General features: G+C 44.6%; 1 protein-coding gene across 3 annotated transcripts in view; it reads left to right on the forward strand.

Moving 5' to 3' along the window:
* The window catches only part of mnta (MAX network transcriptional repressor a), a 42,479-nt gene extending 21,105 nt beyond the window's left edge, over positions 1-21,374 (forward strand). For 2 of the 3 annotated variants that reach the window (XM_080730848.1, XM_080730849.1), the window contains 3 exons: positions 16,329-16,521; positions 17,304-17,752; positions 19,167-21,374. In XM_080730848.1, the coding sequence (XP_080586974.1) occupies positions 16,329-16,521; positions 17,304-17,752; positions 19,167-19,583 (1,059 nt within the window). In that variant the 3' untranslated portion in view covers positions 19,584-21,374. Of the gene's footprint in view, positions 1-16,328; positions 16,522-17,303; positions 17,753-18,062; positions 19,069-19,166 lie in introns of those variants that run through there. The other variant, XM_080730850.1, reaches the window with a different exon arrangement.
* Positions 21,375-22,073: the final 699 nt, after the last annotated feature.

Genomic DNA, 22,073 nt, shown 5'->3' on the forward strand with positions numbered 1-22,073 from the left:
CACTGTCAGAGTTACGGGGAGGAGACCTTGACATTTAAAAGTTTTGAGAAACGCTGGAATAGTGAGTAGTTCTTCCATCACAGGTCACATGTGGACTCCCTGGCGTTGCCCCCGCGTAGCAGCGGTCGGCCAGCCTGATGCTTGTGGCTCTGCTGTGAGAGAGAGAAGCAATGCCGTGAGGAAGGCTAGAGCACGTCCTGTTCTGTCCTGTTCTGTTCTCCCTTAAATTGTTTAGGGGAGGTCGGTGGTGGGTGGGGGGATCAGGGTCTATGCACCCAGTGGTCCAGAGAGGAGAGGCTTGAAAACAAGCAGCTTTAGGCTGAGCGTAACGTTTTTATTTTTGATTTGATTCGTCCTGCCCTAAGTTCTCTGCTCTGGCTGGGGAGTGAGGAGAGGAGAGGGTCTCTGAGTACACCCGCCCGGGGGCGAGGGGGCCATGGGAAATCCTGGATTCTATCAGTACCACCCCACCCACCCACACAGAGAGACAGAGAGGGAGAGAGAGAGCCCATGCCTCGGCCAAGCGACCACGTGTTTTTTTTTTCTAAGTCCCCTTGTTTTATTCCTTCCTGGTTTCGTGGAAGGGAATGACTCAGCGAATTCTTCATTCAGGCTGCACCGCAACCACACGGAACGCACGACAAAAACGAGAAGGGAACGTGTTTACATGTCTTCAGGAATCGCACACACGCACGCCCATGCACGCACACCATTTAGTTAAGCCCTATTGAGAAAACGTCAAATAGCCAATCTATATGGAGCTTGTAGATCGTAATTTCTTTTTTTTTAGGTTACAAATCTTCAGCGTAATTGCCGATACTGATGTCATCTAGAATAATGGCCAATGGATCAGTCTCCAGGGCTCTAAAATATTTGAAACCTGCAAGCTTTTTATTTATTTATGTACTGTTTTACTACAGACCAACTCCTCCCTGGCTCATGTTCTCACTGAGCCTCATTCAGCAATGTTCTCTTCAGTTTCTCTTAACTGTCTGTTAGAAATATGAAAAGCCTACCCCAGATTTATCAACCCGTTCTTAACTTCCAAATCTGTTCTTCACCCAGGTTTTTTAGCCTGTGAATGTAACACTTCTATCAAATTAACTTATTGAATGATATTCACACACGTTTTCTATATTTCTCCAAGTTAATACATATGTTTTCCGGCATTGCGGACAAACAAAATGTGTGTTGTTACATTGGAGAAAAGCAAAAATAAGAAACCTTTGCTGAATCTCAGATAAGAAATAAAAAATAAGAAAAAAACGATATGTTATGAATAGGCCTGTGACAATTATTATTACATAATCGTAATCGCAATTATTTGACATAATTGCAAATATTTTGTCATAATCGCCATAATCGTTTCCATGTTGAAACGTTTTCCTATATTTTCAAACATTTTCAAAAATAGTGGAAATGGCAGATCTGCAAGCTCAAGATGTGACGCGTTGCGAGCTTGTAGATCGGCTATTTCCACTATCAATGTTCTTTTTTAAGTATAATGTTATGTCAGTAATTTCTTTGTATATTTAGGTTATGTGTCATATCTACCATGTGCAAACTTCGAAGACTAAAAGCCAAACAGAAATGTAATTGTCAACGACAAAAAAAACACAACTAAATCGCCAATCGCAATTATTTGAGTGACAATTAATGGTCGTGTAAAATGTCATAAAACCGTGACAGCGCTAGTTATGAAACAAAATGAGAAAACGTGTTCTCGTATGGCTTCCTGAATGAGACCCATTGAAGCATGCAGGACAAAAAGCTGTGTGCAGAGGCCATGCTGTGAGCCCTAGCTGTCTTTACTAGAGCTCCTCCTCCTGTTTGTCTCCCTGGCTCCACCCAGCTCCCCAGGCCACATGAGCAGCAAGCACATGGCTAGGCTGAGCCTCTTGACGTCATCCCCCTTCCCTTCCCTCTCCTCCCCTCCACCCCCCTGCTCTCGCAGCCCTCCCTCCTCCTGAGCGGGCCGAGACTGAGGCTGTGTGGCCGCGTTTTTCCCCAGAGAGAAATAAGCAACCCAGGCCTATCGAAACAAAGCCCTATAAAGCAGGGGTTCCCGAACTTTTTTGTCTCAGGGCACCCCAGAATTTTTTTTTTTTAATCCGAGGCACCCCTACATTATAATTTTCACTCCCAGCACCTTTATATATTTATAGCATATCGTCGTTGTCGGGTGGAAACCTTGTATGTCCAAAACCTTACGATTTCTATTTATCATCTTAAAAATGTACTAAACTAGTGAAAACAGCAGATCTACAAGCACACAACGCCTCGCATCGCGCCTCGCATCGCGAGACAGTCTTGTATGATGAAGCAGGGCTTTGGGAAAAGTACTCACAAAAGTAGAAACTACTCATTATGCGGAGTGTCCCGTTTCACAAGATGTATAAAAGATCTTTTGAAAATGGAGCTTGTAGATCGACTAGTTTAAAAAAAATCCTAAATGTATGTAGAGCTGAAGTGGTTAAATGTATGTTGTGTATAGTGGAAATATAGAAAATTGGAAATCCTCCAGCAAAGTAAGAATACCTCAAAACTTGTACTTAAGTACTGTACTTGAGTAAATGTACTTAAGTTACTTAACACCACTGCACACATTTTCTAACATTCAGTCTGAAAGGCGGAAGGGAAAAAAAAAATCTGCTTTTCTTTTCAAATGAGAAATGAAGGTTGTCTGGAGGGTTATACAAATGTAACACATTTCTTGGGGAATCAGGGTCGTGACGACACTTTGTAAGGGTTTTGAATGGGCGGCAGGCAGGCTGGGAAAGTAAGTGGGTCATCATGTTCTGCGGGAAGTGATTGAGGGTCAACCCCTCATGTTTGAGGCCAGAATAAGAGAAGTCATAAACTGAAAGATTGAATTCTGCTCACATGTAGCCAGGTAGGGTGTGTGTGTGTGTGTGTGTGTGTGTGTGTGTGTGTGTGTGTGTGTGTGTGTGTGTGTGTGTGTGTGTGTGTGTGTGTGTGTGTGTGTGTGTGTGTGTGTGTGTGTGTGTGTGTGTGTGTGTGTGTGTGTGTGTGTGTGTGTAAGTGTGTGTTGTGGATGGAACCTATTTATTCCATGTAACAGGTGGGTTAATGACTACTGTAAATAACCAGTTAAACTGACATAGTATTGACTCTTAAAGGGATAGTTCACACCCAAATTATTGTATATTTTTTCCCCTATCAATTACCTCATGGAGACTTGAATTCATGGATATCTTTGTAGTTTTTGTCGCATTCCTAAGCCAATAATGTGAGCAGTAGGCATGGGACGATATGAAAATGTTATATCACGATTATTGTGACAAAAAGAAATCGCGATTTACGATATTATCGTGATAATCAAAATCCATTATCCTGGTGTGGAACATTTGCCAAAAAATAGCAGATCTACAAGCTCACGTTGCGACGCGTTGTGAGCTTGTAGATCTGCTATTTTTTGACATTTTATACAGAGTGAAAAAAAGAAGTATGTATATTATAAGTACCGTTTACCAATTACAGAGGGTTTAAGTGGTACTGGATATGCAGCTCGGCAAATAAAAGGTGAATTGATCCCAGTGCATGACGGAGGACGATATCACGATTAATTAAATCTCCACGATACGATTATCGTGAGTGTTTTTATCACGATAAACGATAATAACGCTTATCGTCCTATCCCTAGTGAGGAGTCTCTTGTCTCTCCAAAAGGAACAGATGCTGGTCATCAAATTATTGGCTTTAGGAATGCATATAATTTCTGGGGGTCCTTGGAATGAAAAGGTTTTGAACACCACTGAGGGGGGGGGGGGGGGGATTTTCAGATTCAGCCTCAGGTCTTGATAACCAAGAACACATAATTGGGGGGAACTAATCGAGACATGTTCACACGTGACGCCAAAACAGTTTTAACGGACAGATATGTGATTGTTTGTGTCAGGGTGGCACGTTGAGTTCAGCTCTCCGTTGCAGCTGGAAGGCACAGGAATACAAGGCTTGGTGGTTGGGAGCAGTCACGGTAATACAAGGCTTCATGGTTAGCAGCAGTCACAAGACGTGCATGCAGACAGCCAGCAGCCAGCCAGGATAGCACCATGACTGCTGTGGGCTTGAAGTCAGCTTCAAGCCCTGATGTCTGATGCCTGAATAGTTCTGTCTGTAAGGTCCATGAGAGCTATATATATATAACTAGCCCTTACCCGTTCAAAGATATGAGCTCCGAAATGATGTGCAGTGTGTGGATTATGGGATGTGCACTGTGCACACAGTATATGAGGGATGGAAAGTAACTTTAACTGGTGCTTGCATGCTAATATGTAGGAGCATCAATGTAAGAAATACCCGTTCCATTTAACGGCTACAGAGATACTGTGTACCGATCTGCATGATTTTGGACAACATCTATAACAGGGCCAGAACCACCCCCCCCCCCCCCCCCCCGCCCGCCCGCCCGCCTGCCCGCCTGCACACACACACACTCCCCCCCCCCCCCCGTGTGTGTGTGTGTGTGTGTGTGTGGGTTTGTGTGTGATTGTGCATGGCCTGAACAACAGCGCCCCTCCCTTAACATGTGTGGTCACAAAAGGTACTGTAGGCTAAATAGATATAGATACACCATAAAAATGCAATTATACAGCATACGATTTGTGAAAGTGACAAACGGGCTTCACAGTTATGTCAGGTGTGTTCATATGCTGATGGTGATGCGATTTCAGATCAATTGCTCCAGCCACTGAGGAGAAACGCGGTTTCAGACAGACAGACAGACACTCAGACAGACAGACAGACATTCGGAAAATTATATGTTAGATATATATATCAGGGGTCTTCAACAGGGGGTCCGGGACCCCTAGGGGGTCCTCAGAGTTACTATCGGGGGGCCGCCAAATATTTGTGTGATAGGATCATGTTTTTTTTTTTTTTAACCACTTGAACCCTAGCATCCCTATTCTGAGTGGAACATTACCCAAAAATAGCAGATCTACAAGCTTACCACGCCTCGCGCTGCGAGGCGTTGTAAGCTTGTAGATCGGCTATTTTTGAGCAAAGAGGTTTGTAGAGGGAAAGGAGAGCAGACTAAAGTATTTGACGGTTCAAGTGGTTAAAAGTCTGAAAATGACTCCAACATGATGACAGTGCTGTCAAACAAGTCTAAGCTGTCTAAGACATCTTTAATCTGCAACACAATTTCACACAATATGCAGTGGGGCGGTCCCTGCTTCATCTCTCTCTTAGCTAAGGGGTCCTTGGGCTGAAAACATTGAAGACCCCTGATATATACTGTATAGCTCTCATGGACCTTACAGACATATATATATATATATCGTCTTTTGTCGGGTCGATAGCTCGATATGTCCAAAACTGTACGTTTTCAGGATTAAAATTCATAAACGACAAAATTAGCGAATCTACAAAGCTCAAAATGCGTCGCTTCGTGCTGCGTTTAGAGCTTGTGGATCTGCTACTTTTTATGCTTTTGTGTGACGCTTTAGTGTGATCAAGTAGGGTGTTAATTTATGAAAAGAAAAACAAAGTTACTATTATGGAGATAAAGAGGTTTTACATTGTATTTGCTTATGTTCTTTAATTATGTTTTGCATGGTTTTTATGATGCGTTATCTGAATCAAATTCAGATAAATACTGTAGTGACACATCACACAAGAGTGTCGATGATGATTTTTGTCTGACATGATGAGTTCTCAACCTGGCAGTTACAGGAAGAGACAAGACTAGGGAAAGAGAGAACAGAGAAGAAAGGAACGGAAGGGAAATAACAGGAAGGCAACGGTCAAATCAAATACAAAGTCCAGGAAACACAACTGTTGGTAAAAAAATGTGCAGTGGATACATCACACCATAGAAGGGCAGAAGTGCTTCTTGAAGTGCAGGTTGAAGACATTATTTATAGGGTCCATTTGGTTCCATTTTAACACACTCAGAGCTACAGACCTGTTATGGTCATTCAGGGCTACCTCTTTTCTCGGTTCTGGTAATATTATTGTCCGCTGATTTTGTATGTCTGTGGCAAAAAATATATATATATATATCGTCACTGTCGGGCAGAAACCTTGTATCTCCAAGTTTCAAATTTGACAGTTTTTTCGTAAAGTAAAGCCCTTGCTTCATCATACAAGGCTGTCGCACAAAAGTAGTGAAAACAGCTGATCTACAAGCACACAACGCCTCGCGGTGCGAGGCGTTGTGTGCTTGTAGATCGGCTGTTTTCACTAATTTAAATCATTTTAAAAATGACAAATACAAAACAAACTGTTTTGGACATACACGTTTTCCACCCGACAACGACGATATATATATATTTTTTACAAATATTTCTACCTCAAGCCAACATGACGATGGCGCCTGTTTGCGATCTAACTGGCTGAACTCACAGACATCAGGATAAGAGCCTTCCTCTTTGCACCTGTTCTCACAATGAACAAAGACTCAGTTTGTCTTCAAAGTCAACCTGGAGGACGCCATACAGCACATTTTATACAACTTTACGGAATGTATGTAAGCTGCAAAAAAAAACGCGACGCAAAAACAGTAATGCAATTACCGGTACTCTCTATAGAACTAACAAAACTCTGCCTTAACTTCTCATGTGTTTGACACACATAACACATAATAATATGTTTTTATTATTATGTCAGTATTTGTACTAGCAGTTAATTTTCTAAGAAAACAAATATTACCCGTTGAAAACGTGAACTAGGATTGCAGCCTTGGATTAGATTAGTTGGCACTGAGACTACCTATATTAAATGAGCGGCTCATGGTTGGAAGTATGACCTATTGCTATCTGCTTTTTGCACACCAGTTATTCCACTTTTTTTTTTCTTTAAAGCTGCACTATGTAAGCGTCAATGAGAGCCTTGTTGTGTAGGTCGTACGGTGTATGTTACGTGATTGTGACCTGTACTTATAGTGTGTAAAAAAGAAAAAGGAGAAAGGGATATGATTCACACCAGGGGAGGGAGGGAGGGAGGGCTACCCTGCAATGCATGTCCCAAATGTCTGCAACGTGGCTTTTTGGGTGCTGCCGGCCCTTTAAGTAAAAGCCCCCGCCTAGCGCAGTGTGTCTCTGGCTGCTGCAATAGTGAGTCAGTGAGTACAGCGTGTACACAGGCTGCCCCCCTCCCCCTCCCCCCTCCTCGCTGCGGGGCCATGTGCTCAGCACTCGCGTTGCTTGTGATGGTGCCTGAGCAGTGTTTACCTTCCACACACACACACACACACACACACACACACACACACGCGTTTGTGTTACCATGCTTGTGAGGACACCGACACGGCGAAGATTTTATGAATGTCATTTCTTTGAACCTTTTTCTTTCTTTTTTTTTTTTGTAGTTCACCCCCAAAATCACTCATGCCATGGAGACCTCAGTTCAATAATATAAATATTTTTTGCTATTTGTCACATTCCTGACTAATTTGATTACAATACATTTACCCCCATTGATTCCGGATGGGGATCCACATGCATTTTGGGGGTGAACTACTCCTTTAATTAAGCCCTAACTTTAAAGCCAAACAAAATTGCCGATCTACAAGCTCCCCAAGACGCCGCGGTGCCTGTGAGACCGGTTGTAGAACTTGTAGATCGGCTTTTTTCGGGTGCGCAATACCTGTTGCGGTGTGCATTTGGTCCTTACAAGTATAGTGACACACACTCACACTTGGTGTTGCCATATTTTGTGAAAGAAATAAGCAACCGGGTCTAATAAAACAAGCCCAAAAGATGCAACATAGGCCACACAAGCACTTTAAGCCTCGGCTTTGAAATGAGCCGATCTACAAGCTCACAACGAGCTTGTAGATCACTGTTAAATTATGTCAGCATGCAGACTGTTTCACCCGTTTATGTGTTCTTCTGTGTCCAGGCCAATCTGTGATGTCATCTCCGAATTTGGGCACTTGTAGTGATGTCAGTCAGTAATGTCAGTTGGGCATTGTTACCATGGTGGCGACACTGTTTAGTATCAGTGATGTCAGCATGCAGACAGACGGTCAGACGGCGGACAGACAGACAGTCGGTAAATTAATAGCACTGATGGGCAAGCTACTTGGAAAATATAGTGAGCTACACTACTAGTTACTCTTGATTAAATATAGCTCAACTACACTACAAGCTATCCCCAGAGAAATGTAGCAAGTTACACTGCAAGCTACAGGACAAAAATAGCTAGCTACATTAAACTACTTTTTCGTTCTTCATTTTTCCACCAAACAAATGGGCATGCAGGCATAAAATGCTGGCAATTTTTTTTTTTAATTATAAAACAGACTGAAACTGGAAACATTCTGTCTGGCTTTGAATTAAATGTATACCCCTCACTATTGGGGACACTATTGTAATGACTGTTCTATTAATTTATTTATTCATCCCGACTGTGATGGCCCAGCTACTTGGAAAATGTAGTAAGCTACATTACTAGTTACTCTTGATTAAATATAGCTCAACTACACTACAAGCTATCCCCAGAGAAATGTAGCTAGTTTCCGTTACGCTACTTAGAAATGTAGTTAAGCTATGTAGCTGAGCTACTTGTAGCTAGCTACTGCCCATCACTGATTAATAGTTATAGATAAGCTCTACCCGCAACTACATTATTTTATACAAGCAACTTTACAGAAGAAGAAGGAGAAGGAGAAGCCCAAAGTCGCTTATATTATCGAGACATGGCAACACTGCCTGCACCGCTCTACTTCTTGTCAAAAACAAACGGGGTCCTCTCCTCTCCTCTCCTCTCCTCTCCTCTCCTCTCCTCTCCTCTCCTCTCCTCTCCTTCAATACGAGGAGGAAACAAAGGGTAATCGGAGCCCTGGCTCCTCTCATGCTAGCGTTACCTGCTATGACATGACTTCCCCATGTTGTTTTCTTGTTTTAAAGGCTCTCCGGCTCGTACAAAACAATGTGTCATCTGATCCGCCCTGCTGACATAACCACCCCCCCCCCCCCCCCTCCCCTCCCCTCCCCCGTCTGCCCTCATTCACCTGGTCATCCACTCAGAACCACAGGTAGAACAGGGAAGCGGCACGTCACCCTGGTGGTCAAATCTGGAACCGCATTTAAAATGCTACTGTGTGTGTGTGTGTGTGTGTGTGTGTGTGTGTGTGTGCGTGTGTGCGTGTGCGTGCTACGGCGTACCCGGGGCGGCAGTGGCTCAGGAGGTAGAGTGGCCGCTTGCTTGGCAACCGGAAGGTTCCCAGGTCGATCCCGGGCTCCTCCAGAGGTGTGTCTTGTCCTCCTTGAGCAAAGACACTGAACCCCTAACTGCTACCGATGGGCAGGTCTGTTGGTGCCTTGCATGGTTTCCTCTGCCATCGGTGTGTATGAGTGAGTGTGTGAATGGGTGAATGTAAAGGCTCTATATAAATGCACCATTTACCATTTACCCTAGTGCGCCTGCCCGGTTTCTACGGGTGCTTCAAACGCCAGTGAGCAACTTTCATTTAAATGAATAGGTGGGGGCGGGGCCAGCCGTCCTCTTGTTTATATAGAACTATGTTTCACACAGTTGATCATCGTCCGCCTTTCTTGTTTTTTTTTTTCGTTTTTTTTTTTTTTACAAAAAGCATCTAAAAATAATTTTGAATCCAGAAAAGTAACAGTTTTGGACATAATGAGGTTAAATAGCCTTGCAGATCAGCCATTTGAGTTATTTGTATCTACATTTCCTGTGTTCCTGTTGCTTTCATTAGGATGGGGAGCAATCACCGGTATTTAATACTTAGAATGCACCATTCAACAGAATACAACACGACACATGATCTACTGTATGTACACACTCAAAAACATGGTGAAAACCGAGACAAGTTGCTGTAGAATGTTGGAAAACGGGTCACATATTTTTACCGCGTTTTACAGTATTTTGTAGGAACTGGGGGACCCTCCCCAGCCTGAAAACGGGGGCAGCCCCCCTGGCCATGAAGCAGAGAGACGACTGGTCAGCTCAGACCCAGTATCATGCCACTGCATGGGGGCGGCTACCTCAGCAAAGCACTGTCTGTGTGTGCAGGGGTGTCGCACCAAACTCTGGGCCCTGGGTACTTTAACTATTGAAAAATAGCAGATATACAAGCTCACAGCGCGGCACCGAGTGCCGCGCTGCGAGCTTGTAGATCTGCTATTTTTTGAGAAGTCGCGAGAATGTGTTCAAGTCTTTGAATATTTCAAATCCTTCTAAGGTTTTTTGAAAAATGTGAAGGACCCCCAAAATGATATGTATTTGGCCACGGACCCCCATCTCAAAATATTTAGTTCCAGGGACCCCCCCAGAAGCAAAATCTTGGATACAAATGTTCGCTTAAAAAATACATATATTCAAAGATTTGCACACATTTTCACGACTTCTCAAAAATAGCAGATCTACAAGCTCGCAGCGCGGCACTCGGTGCCACGCTGTGAGCTTGTATATCTGCTATTTTTCAATAGCTAAAGTTACTAGGGCCCCTCCACCTTGGGCCCTAGTAACTCAGTCCTACTTTCCTACCCCTTGTGACGCCCCTGTGTGTGTGTGAGAGAGAGCTTCCTTCTCTCTCTCTCGGGTGTGTGTCATGCCTGATGACTCATAGTCGGTGGCATTCACAGCTGTGCACGATGCCACACTGCCTGCTGTTGCGCGTGTGGGCAGTGAAGGCTTTCAGCAGCACAGAGACAGACAATTTTCAGGAGTAATATATTTTTTTCCGTATCACGAACAACCCACAATGGGCCAACATTTTGGTTTTGCATGATTGTTATGTTATTACATTTTAAATGGTGCTTGCATTTGAATCACTGGTGTGTGTATGTGAGTGTGTTAACAAGTATGTGAGGTCTTATTACGTGTATGATCAAATTGGCTTGCATTCTGTGCACGACGCAAAGTGCAAACAAGTATGAATAAAGTCAGTGCAACGTTGGTCTTGTCTCTGTTTATATAACAAAATGTACACTGTACCATACATACACATCATCAGAGCTGATTGGCTCTGGGGTTACTGTGAGGGTATTTCAGTTGTTGCCATAGCAACTACAAAGAAATGGGGATACCACTACTTGAGTACCTAATTTGCCGAAACTCGAAAACCTGCTTTTCGCCACGTTGGAGACAGAAGCGTTGGCCCTCCTGGCTTCTGGTTGGATAGAAGATCTGTCTCTTAGTTCCCTCTGATGAATGTTCCCGTCCAATGAGACGAGTCAGAGGCACCCAGTGTGCTAACCAGGACTTTGTGACGAGCACATGTGACTCATTAGTTCAGTGAAGCATGTGATCTATTTTTCCTCTTCTCTTTTTTTTGGATAAGATAGTGAAAGTGAATGCATGTCAGTACAGTAGTATTTGTGTGTGTGTGTGTGTGTGTGTGTGTGTGTGTGTGTGTGTGTGTGTGTGTGTGTGTGTGTGTGTGTGTGTGTGTGTGTGTGTGTGTGTGTGTGTGTGTGTGTGTGTGTGTGTGTGTGTGTGTGTGTGTGTGTGTGTGTGTGTTTCTTTGGAACAATGTTAACTGTAGTTGTCTATGTCCAAATTACAAAAAGGTTCTGTTGCCATTCAGGTATAATGGTAAAATATAACCTGTGTTTCAATGCCTCCAATGTAGTTATTATTTTGTCACAAGCCCTTGTTTCATTGGCTCAATATTTATTAAACCAGCTAGTTTTGCTACTTTTGAGTGATACTGTAGTACTGTATGACAAAGTAGGGCATTTAATCAATTAAAAGAAACCATTACAAGTTCAAATATGGACATGTCTGACAGCAAGGAGACATCTTAAACCTGTGGAGTGTTTAGTGTTTACATGGTTTGGTGAGTGGTGACTGCTCTACAGATGTGTAAAGTAAGTAGATGTACTTAAGTACTGTACTGAAGTACAATTTTGAGATCTTTGTACTTCACTTATTGAGTATTTCCAATACTTTTACTACACCTCGGATCCAAAAATGTTACTTTTACTCCACTACATTTATTTGAGCACTTAAGTTGCTAGTTACTTTGCAGATTTGTATTATTAGTACAAAACATACATTAACCTTCGGCCATTTGAAAATAGACGATTTACAAGCCCACAATGTGTCGCGCTGCATCGCATTGTGAGCTTGTAGATCGGCTATTTTCAAAAGATTTGTATACCTTCGAAAACTTGAAATGGGACATTGTGCATAATGAGTACTTTTACTTTCGGCACGTTGATACCAATACTTTTGTACTTTTACTCAAGTCAATTTTGAATTCTGGACTTCTAATTGTAACAGAGTATTTCTACAATGCAGTATTGATACTTTTACCTAAGCAGAAAATGTGCGTACTTTTTCCACCACTGCTGCTCTCCCAGGGCTGACTGTTGCTCTAATCCTGGATCAAGGCTTGCAAACAGGTGCTGAATTAAGGCAGGTCCAGCCTTTTTGTCCCTCATGGCTATTTATATGTTGTCATTGTGGGGACGAAACCTTGTACCTCCAAACCTTTTTTTATTTTTATTTTTATTGGTAGATTAATAACCTGCTTTGTCAGGCAAAAAGAAAGCTTGTCGGTCGGCCATTTTCCGAAATGTGTAATTTTCGTAAATTAAACGCCCTATTTGATCACACTACAGCGTCACTCAAGAGCCTCAAAATTAGCGGCAAAAGTAGCTGTTTTTTTTTTTTTTTTTTTTTTTAATCCTTTAAAATAACAGTTTTGGAGGTTTCTACCCGACAGAGACGACAACATTCTGTAGCAGATAATGCATGTACACCAAGGACAGACTGACACGCTGAAGCAACACCCCCCCCCCCCCCCCCCCCCCCCCCCCAGCAACAGGTCTCTCACACATTCACAAATGGCTCCATGTGTGACATGATGCACTCTGGTACTACTAACTACTCCCACACGCTGGTTCATCTGACCATGAATCCTTACAGTCCAGGAAGTCCAGCCTTCGGATAAATGCCTTTTTATTATGGCTTATGAGTCACTCAGCCGCCCCGAGAAACAAGAGCTATGTGGCAACAATGATTTAACATTTTACAGTCCTGTCTAAGAAGAGACAGTATAGGATGTGATTTCAAGGACGTTTGGACTTTTCCCTGTAGATCTCGGCAAACAAACAGAAGAAACAACGTTGATACGAAGGGATTCTTTCGAAAACTCGAATCTGTAATAAGTTTATTAACTTGATGTTTCTTCAACCCAAGCGGTTATTCGTCAGGTCTGACACAATACAGGCAATAGGCGTGGACAAAGTCACAATCAATGACAGCTGATGTAGTTAATTAACCACGATGAGGACTTGCAGATCTGGGGGGGGAAAAACAAGGATTGAGGCCAGTGATAATAGCCGTATAGTGGTCACCCCCCCCCCCCCAAGTCAAACTTGTCTCATTGTGACTGTGTGAAGTCGTATACGCTCTGTTATATGATTTCACAATGTTTTCTAAATATATTGTTAGACTGCATCTCCCATGCTTTGCTGCAGGACCGACACACGCATGCACACACGCGCGCACACACCAGTTTGTTTGGATCTCCTGTATCAGCTGACCTCTTACGGGAAACTGGGTCACGGGGAGCTGACTGTTGCCTGGAAGGACCGCCCACTTTCCATGTGTGACTCCCCCCCCTGCCCTCCCTCCTCTCCTCCCCCTTCCTCTCCCCCTGCCCTCCCTCCTCCCCTCCCTCCTCATCATGTGGAGTTTTCTCTGAGCCTGTTGTTTTTCCTCTCCAGTCAATCGGGGCTGTTGTAGCAAAACATTCCTGTTTCAGTTCGTCGGTCGTTGACACATGCCATTTTATAACGTAAGCGTTTTGGTGTTCTTTTTTCTTTTTTTTTTACCTCAGTGGTTTTCAAACTTTTTTCCTATCAAGGCCCATTATTTATTCAGCATTTGAGCCACAGACCACCATTTAATGAGATTTAGCCTCAGGCAAAAGGTTGCACAAAATAAACCAAAAAATGTAATCCAGTGTAGGACAAAGTTACGGACTCCTCCAGCATGAACTGGAGTCTGTTGTTCAAAATGACGACGCTCTGGTCTGTGCTTAAAGATGGGGTGCCATGATTTCCCCCCCATTAAAACATGATTATCAGGTATTATGATTATACTAGGAGGAAGCTATTTTCCAAAAAAGTTTACAGAAAGAGTTAAAATTAGGTTTTTATGTGGCCACACCCACCAGTTCATTAAGTATGCCTGGTTGGCATGGTCGGTGGTGACCCAGCTGAAGTTAGCCACAGCCACAGTGTTGGGTAAATGGTAAAAGGGGAGGGGATGATTGAATGATGTCACTCAATCTGTGTTTTTGGATCGGCACTTTTGACTCACAAGGTGGCAGCCTCGGGGAAGAAACCCAAAATACAAAGGGAATACATAATTGCTCATAACAACCACACCAGGGGGTCTAATGAAGTACTGTCAACCTCCTAGACACATGAAAACCAGAAAAAGTACAAAACTATGGCACCGCCTCTTTAAATAAGAAAATTATATCGTCTCTGTCGGGTGGAAACCTCATACAGTATGTCCCAAACTATTACTTTTCACTTCAGGATTCAAATTCAATTCAAATTCAAAAAGTAGCAGATCTGAAAGGTCGAAACGTGGCTCGAAGCGACGCACTTCGAGCTTGTGGATCTGACTGCTACTTTGGATGATTTTGTGTGACGCTGTAGTATGATCAAGTGGGGCAGGGGTCTTCAACAGGGGGTCCGGGACCCCTAGGGGGTCCTCAGAGTTATTACAGGGGGTCCCCCAAATCTTTGTGTGATAGAAGCTTTTTTTTCCTCCTTTTTTATATTAACCACTTGAACCTTAGCGTCCATATTCGGAGAACTTTTGCCAAAAATAGCCGATCTACAAGCTCACAACGCCTCGCGCTGCGAGGCGTTGTGAGCTTGTAGATCGGCTATTTTCGGCAAAGAGCTTTGGTGTAGAGGGGAAAAAGAGCAGACTAAGTACAGAGTGAAAGGTCAAGTTTATTAAGTATTGACGGTTCAAGTGGTTAAATATCTGAAAACACAAATTGACACGAATCCAAAATACACTGATGATTGTGCTGTCAAACAATGAAACTATATGGAATCTATGAAAAGGCTGTGGGGGTCCCTGCTTCATCTCTCTCTCAACTAAGGGGTCCTTGGCTTGAAAACGTTGAAGACCCCTGAAGTAGGGTGTTCATTTATGAAAAAAAAACGAGTTAAAATATGGACATGAGGTTTCTTCTCCCCCAACGATCTAAAGCACTGTGGTCTCCATGGAGGGCGTTATGTGTTTACATGGTGTCATGGCTGTTGGGACATGGATTATGTTTAAGCAGATTATTACGGATTCACGAAACAGGATAGAGAAATACACATTTAACACACATTTCCCCAAACAAGGAGTTAATGGCGGAAGAAAGGCAGCATTGCAGAGCCACCGGTGGTGGTGCTCAGAGTCCTCTCTGCTGCCTGGCTGGCAGATGGCTTTCATAACGGCTTAGGAGCTTTAATTCATAAAGTCAAAAGGGAGGATCATGAATGACATCTGGTTGTAGAGGAGGGCCACTCAACAATGTTGTTATGGACTTCATTAAGGGAGATGTCATCAGAGACGATGACCAGAGAGATGATTAAATCCTCCTGCACTGGCCTGACAAGAGCCCCCAACCATAAAAAAAGCAATCCTTGTAAGCAAATGATTTTGTTTACAGAAGTGGTTCTCAAAAGTGGGGTCTAGGGGGTCCAGGTGCTCCCCATAAATCTGTTACCATGACGTCAGAATCATTTCAACCGCTTGAACCCTATTTAATACTTAGGCTAATCGAAAATAGACGATATTTGAGGTCACTGCGCCTTGTGATGCGACATGTTTTGAGGTTGTACAGTATGTCTGCTGTAGAAAGAATTCGCAGCCAAATACATTTCAATTTGTCCGTCCTTGACATGAAACAGTTTGTGAGAACTTCTGGGTTTAGAGGGCATATGAAGGGACAGACAAAACTGATGCCTCCCCTGACCACTACCCTGAAGCCTCTATCATAGTCCAAGGTGAAGAGCTATCACCTCACCGCGGTGTAGTTTTCTAGCTATCACCTAAACATGTATAACAAGGCCTAGGTGATAGCTAGAAAACTACAATGCGGTGAGGTGATAGCTCTTAACCTTGGACTATGATAGAGGCTCTTCTGAAAGACAGGCACATTTCACTGCCTGCTGGGCCAAATAGAGAACCGTAGTTTGACGTCATTTACACATCCTACCCTGATGGGTCCCGTAGACTTTTTTCGTATCGTGTCATATAAGAACTGTGTTCCAAAAATAAACAAAATGATTTTGGCGGTTTGACTCGTATCACTCTATCCCTTTCTGATGTTTTTTGTCCTTTCTTGTGTGTTTTATACGCAGACCTTAAAGCGCAAGGAGAAGGAGTACGAGCACGAGATGGAACGCCTGGCGCGGGAGAAGATCGCCACGCAGCAGCGGCTGTCGGAGCTGAAGAAGGAGCTGAGCCAGTGGATGGACGTGATGGAGATGGAGCGCGTGCTGCGGCAGACGGTGCAGCCAGAGGAAGACCAGGCCTCCACCTCCACTGCCTCAGGTACACACCCGCTATATACCAGTGGTTTTTCATATCACGGTCCATTATAAAATGAAACCAAATGGACCCGTAAGGGTTATGGGTCCATTTGGTTTAATTTTACACTCTCAAGAGTTAAAAAAATAAGGGTTCATTTGGTTACCAACTCTCCATCATTTAGCTGGGGACCACCTGGAACCTCCTCAAGGACCACTGATGTGGTCCGCCGCAGTTGTGTCAAACATTTTTGTAAAAAAAAAAAAAACTTTTAATTCAAGGCACCCCTGAATAAAATGTTTACTTTACAGCACCTTACATTTATGTCAAATATGTAAATCTTTTCCCCCTAAGATACAATAATAATAATAGTTACCTACTTCCTCCCGAGGGGGAAATTCAGTATTTTCAGCCCAACCCAGCTGATTCGCTGCCCACAAGGAGCACGTGAGCAATTAGGGGTTAAGAGTCTTGCTCAGGGACTCACATCGACATTGCTGGCCTGGCATGGAATCGAACCAGGGACAACCAGGGGCTCCGGTCCCCCAGGCGGGAACCATTCAGCTATGCCGCCCCTACAGTACAGTATGTCATGAGGAAAAGTTCCCTTAAGACAGATCGAAAATAACTTTTTCACTCTCAGAGTTACAGACCTGTTATGGTCATTCAGGGTGGGCTAGCTCTTTATGTGTTTCTGGTCCACTAATTTTTTATGTCTGTGTCAAAAAAAATATATAATTTTGACCAAAATGCCCAGCATGGCGATGACCCCAGTGTAATTTTGTTCTGGTTGTTTCGTCCCGCAGAAGGTGAAGACATCATGGACGACGACCTGGACGACGACCCCGCCCCCAGAGCCAGACCCCCCGCCCCCACCAGCACCACCCCCTCGCCTCAGGCCCTGCAGCCGGAGCTCCGCTCCACTGTGACCACCGTGACCCTGGCCCCCATGTCGTCCACCCCACCCTCCTCCACCAGCGGCACCACCACCACCCTGGTCTCCATCCAGCACCAACAACCTCTCCTTCAGCCTCCACCTCAGTCCCAGCAGGCCGTGGCTCTCTGCTCCCCCCAGCAGCCCCTGTCCATCAGGCCCTCCATGGCCCCCTACACCCCCTCCTCCTGTACCCCGACACCCATCCGTGCCACCCTGCTCCCCCAGCCCACCGCCCACGCCACCCTGCAGCCCACCGTCATCGCCCACGCCGCCGCCTCCCACGCCTCGGTCATCCAAGCGGTCAACCACGTCATCCAGGTGAGGGTCAGGGGTAGAATAAGCCAGTCAGTGTTTGACTTGAGCAAAAATGTTCTTATTTTAGTTTTTTTTAAGCTGAATAAAGAAGGCAGTTAGTTGGAGCAGGACCGGTCCTCTCCTGGTGGCCTTAAGCAAGATATTTTTGACGGTGTAAAAAATCGGGCTTAATGCATACGGTATGAAAAATATAGAAGTCCACACACTGATTTAAAAATCAAACCCAGTTTGAAGTGAGCGGTGGATTTGGGCAGTTCATTTCATTAAGCTGTGTGTGTGTGTGTGTGTGTGTGTGTGTGTGTGGACGTGCCAGTTTTATTGTTTCCTTAAAGGCATTCCTAAGCCAATAATGTACCACCTTTGATTCCGGATGGGGACCCAAATGCTTTTGGGACTTCACTACATTTATGAGGAGGTTGTCATTTCTTTTAAAAGTGTTCTTACTGTGACTGTCCAACACTGCAACTTTGAATAATTTGACCAGGCTGATAATTCCCACCTGTCATTTGAGATACCCATCATAGACAGTCACAGTAAGGGTTCAGACTAATTGAGAATCTTGTGAACATTCAGGCAGAACATAGGATCACACGTTTTGATTGCCTGCGAGTTTGACATTTCCTCCTGTTCCTGCAGAGACCATAGAAGTGTACATCAAATGAAATATCCTCTTCTTGGCCACATCACCGCAGACTGTGATGCCCAATTTACTTCCCTATGAGTCATCTCCTCAACCCTGTTGAGCTAGTTTCATCTGTCTAGAAAGGTGCAGACATCTTCATTGGATATTACTAAAGTTGATCACCAGAAATGACTGAACATTAGCAGACTTCACAGGAAGAAAGACAAGCCAAGCTTTCTCAAGAAGTTTGATCTTCTGAGGTGCAAATGTTCACAGGTTTCTCCATTATTCTGAATTAATACTATTATTACTATACTATGACAGTTCGATGATGCTTGTGGCATAGACTTCTTATGCCGCTTACCGGCCCTGCACTGGAGCAACTCAGTTGATTGGAGCCGTATTCTTTAATAGAACAGGACGTTCTATTACTTTACAATTACATGATGACCTGACGAAGATATAATGGACTTTGAAACGTTGTGTCCTTGCACGGTCACCCTGTTCTATCAAAGAGTTGTCCAGTGCCTTCTTCATTCTTCTTTTCTTCTAAAAAAAATGAAGATATAATAGACAGGATGTCTATTATAGCTTCGTCAGGTCATGATGACCTGACGAACATATAATAGACATCGGAACGTTGTGTTCTTTTGCCTTGCACCCTGTTCTATTAAAGAAAAAGTCTCCTTGACACCAAGTGGAACCCCCCTTTATTGATATTTTTTGTGATTTTAGTGTATAATGTCATGCCCAAAACACGTATTGATTATTTATTTCTCGTCCCTATACATCCAGGCCGGGGGTCCCAAACACATCGCCCACCTGGCGCCTGCCACCACCGCCGGTGGCGCGGTGCAGCTGACCGCCGCCCACCACCAGCACCAGCAGCACCCGCAGCCCATCAGCCACATCACGGTGCACCCGCTGCCCGTGGCCCACCTGAGCCAGCACCTCCCCGCCCTGTACTCCCCGCAGCCCGTAGTGGCGGCCTCGCAGCCGGCCGTGGTGGGCCACATCACGCACACTCTCACCCACGCCCACGCTCACGTGAACGGCACAGCGCCCGGCCAGCCCACGGCCACCGTCGTGGGCAAGCAGACGCCGGTGGGGACTGCCCAGGTGGTGACCGCCCACCACCCGCAGCTGGTGGGTCAGACTATGACTATGGTGACCATGCCCTCCTTCCCTGTCAGCACGCTGAAGCTGGCCTGAACCCCCGGCGTGTCAGAACCAGGCCGCAGGGCTGGGCTGGGCCGGTGCTGAAGAGGCACCCCCGGTTAAGAGCCCCACCTCCAGGCCGTGGGGGAGAACCGCAAGGCCCCTCGGAAGCCCTTACGGAGAGACGGGAGCTGGAGGGGAGACACGCCACCCCGCAGAACTAAACTGCTCGGAAAGTGCTTACCGCCGCTGAAGGTGAACTCGGAACATTCCAAAAGGACACACGTAAACCAGTTTCCCGTAACGTTTGTGTCCCCGTGTTTTTTCTGACCGGTGAACGCAAAAACCTGGGTGCCGAAGTAGAGAGAGTGTGTCTGCGAGGCCGATAGCTTGCGCTGGTCGCGCGATCGCATCAGCTTGTGTCAGGATGTATCGTGGTAGAGAGTCCGGGCTTTGGCTTGTGGCAGGATGTATCGCGGTGCAGGTATCCTCATGTGCCCTTCCTCACTTCCCACGTACAACTGCAGATACTGGAGCAGTAGTTTAGAATGATGAGGAGAGCGACACGGAGCTCGTTTTTCTTTTCTTGAGGATGGCTGGCACTGCTGCTGGCCTTGTGACAAGTTCTGAACAAAAGCCACACAGTAATATATTCAATCGTTGCCACTGTTCATGCATTTTCTAAAGCACTTAAGCCCTGTAAAATATTGAAAATAGCCAATCTACAAGCTCCAATCTAAGATCTGCCTTGTTCAATAGATTTGCCCAGCACACGGATGCCAGGTGTCAATGTGGTTAACACAAACTTAAATTATGATATTATGATTTTATTATCAAGCATAAATATCAAATCTATCAAAAGGTAATGCATGTATTGAATTCAGTCTGAACAGATTAGGCAGGGTTAAGTTTACAGCATTCGTTTAGGTACCAGTCAGTTCCACGTTGTGTGTGTGCGTGTGCGTGTGCGCGCGCGTGCGTGCGTGTCATTCAGTAGTAGCGTCTGTCTGTACACTGGTCTTATGGTGATTTTATACCTATAGTTGCACGCCGGTGTCTTGCCCTGGAAATATCTGATCTACAAGCTCGCAGCGGGCCACGCTGCGGCCCGTTGTGCGCTTGTAGATCAGATATTTTCTGTGTGCAACGCGGAGCGCAAACCGACTGTACGTTTAAGTGTTAGTGTGACAGCAGCATAATCAAGGGTGTCCATGGCGCCATAACAGAGCACTCTGAAAATGTGATCACAAGCACCTCCTCCTCTCCAGTGGAGGCACGTGGCCAGCGGGTGAGAATGAAATCCTGGGCCTGGATTAGAACACCCCCCCCCCCCCCCCCCCCCTCTCTCTCTCTCTCTCTCTCTCTCTCTCTCTCTCTCTCTCTCTCTCTCTCTCTCTCTCTCTCTCTCTCTCTCTCTCTCTCTCTCTCTCTCTCTCTCTCTCTCTCTCTCTCTCTCTCTCTCTCTCTGACTCCTGCTGTGGTAGGCCTATGTACAGTATGCCGCAGCAATGCTGCATGCAGCATTTGCGCCCCCTGCTGTGCAAACGGCAACGGCGTAATGGATGGCCTAAGCAGAAATGAGGAGGAAAATGAATGTAGACTTTTCTTTTGTTTCTGCTCATAGCTATTTTAAGTTGAAGTTAACGTCACCATGTTTTTGCTTTGTGGACTGACATGAGGTTCCGGGTACCCCCCCAGCGAAATGATTGATAGTTAGGAACCAAATGGACCCTTATAGATCTGACAGTGTACAGTACAAATGGAACCAGATGGACCTTTAACGGGTGCGTTCGGTTCCATTCGTGCCCTCTGAGAGTTATGGGAGTAACATTCGTTTTTTTTTTTTTTACAAAATGGGTTAGATGAGAATCACTGTATTGCATTACATTCAATTTGATTTAATCTGCGTCCAAATATTTAGACAAAGACTATTGATAACTGATCTGTTTTGTGGACACTATGAAGTTCCACATCAAGTCTATTCAGGTGGCCACAAGGCCCTACACTTTTAGAAAGACTATTTATTCAAAAAAGAAAACGTTATGCTGCTGGTCATCAAAACATAAAATAACTTTGCAAGTAAATTATTTACTAGTTAGGGTTGACTATATGAGTTGCGCTTAAAGGACAATCACGCCACTATGAGGTGAATTCCTCATTTACGACACAACAAAATGTTCTGTATTTGTACTTTGGCATTGTCTGTTGAATCCAATTGTAGTAGATGTCAATGTCCAAGAGACACTATGCCAGTAGTATGTCACTATGTCACTAGCAGTATGTCACTGTGGTTGATCTTTGCACATCAGCAGCTGTTGCTAACTTTGAGTTTACAGAAGGCGATGTCACAGGGTTGCTAACATTGCGTCGGTGTGTTGTTGGGCAGAAGCCTTGTGTCTCCATGTTTTTATAATCAAGGTAAAATTATACTGAGATATGGCATCTGTTTTTCGAGGGAGCCGTGTCCAGGGTAGTAGCAGTACAAAGGTTTCAAAAACAAATAACATTTTTCTTTTTTAAATAAAACATTAACATAAACAGAAC

This window comes from Nannobrachium achirus (assembly GCF_963921795.1).
Source record: "Nannobrachium achirus genome assembly, chromosome: 8".
Lineage (NCBI taxonomy): Eukaryota > Metazoa > Chordata > Actinopteri > Myctophiformes > Myctophidae > Nannobrachium > Nannobrachium achirus.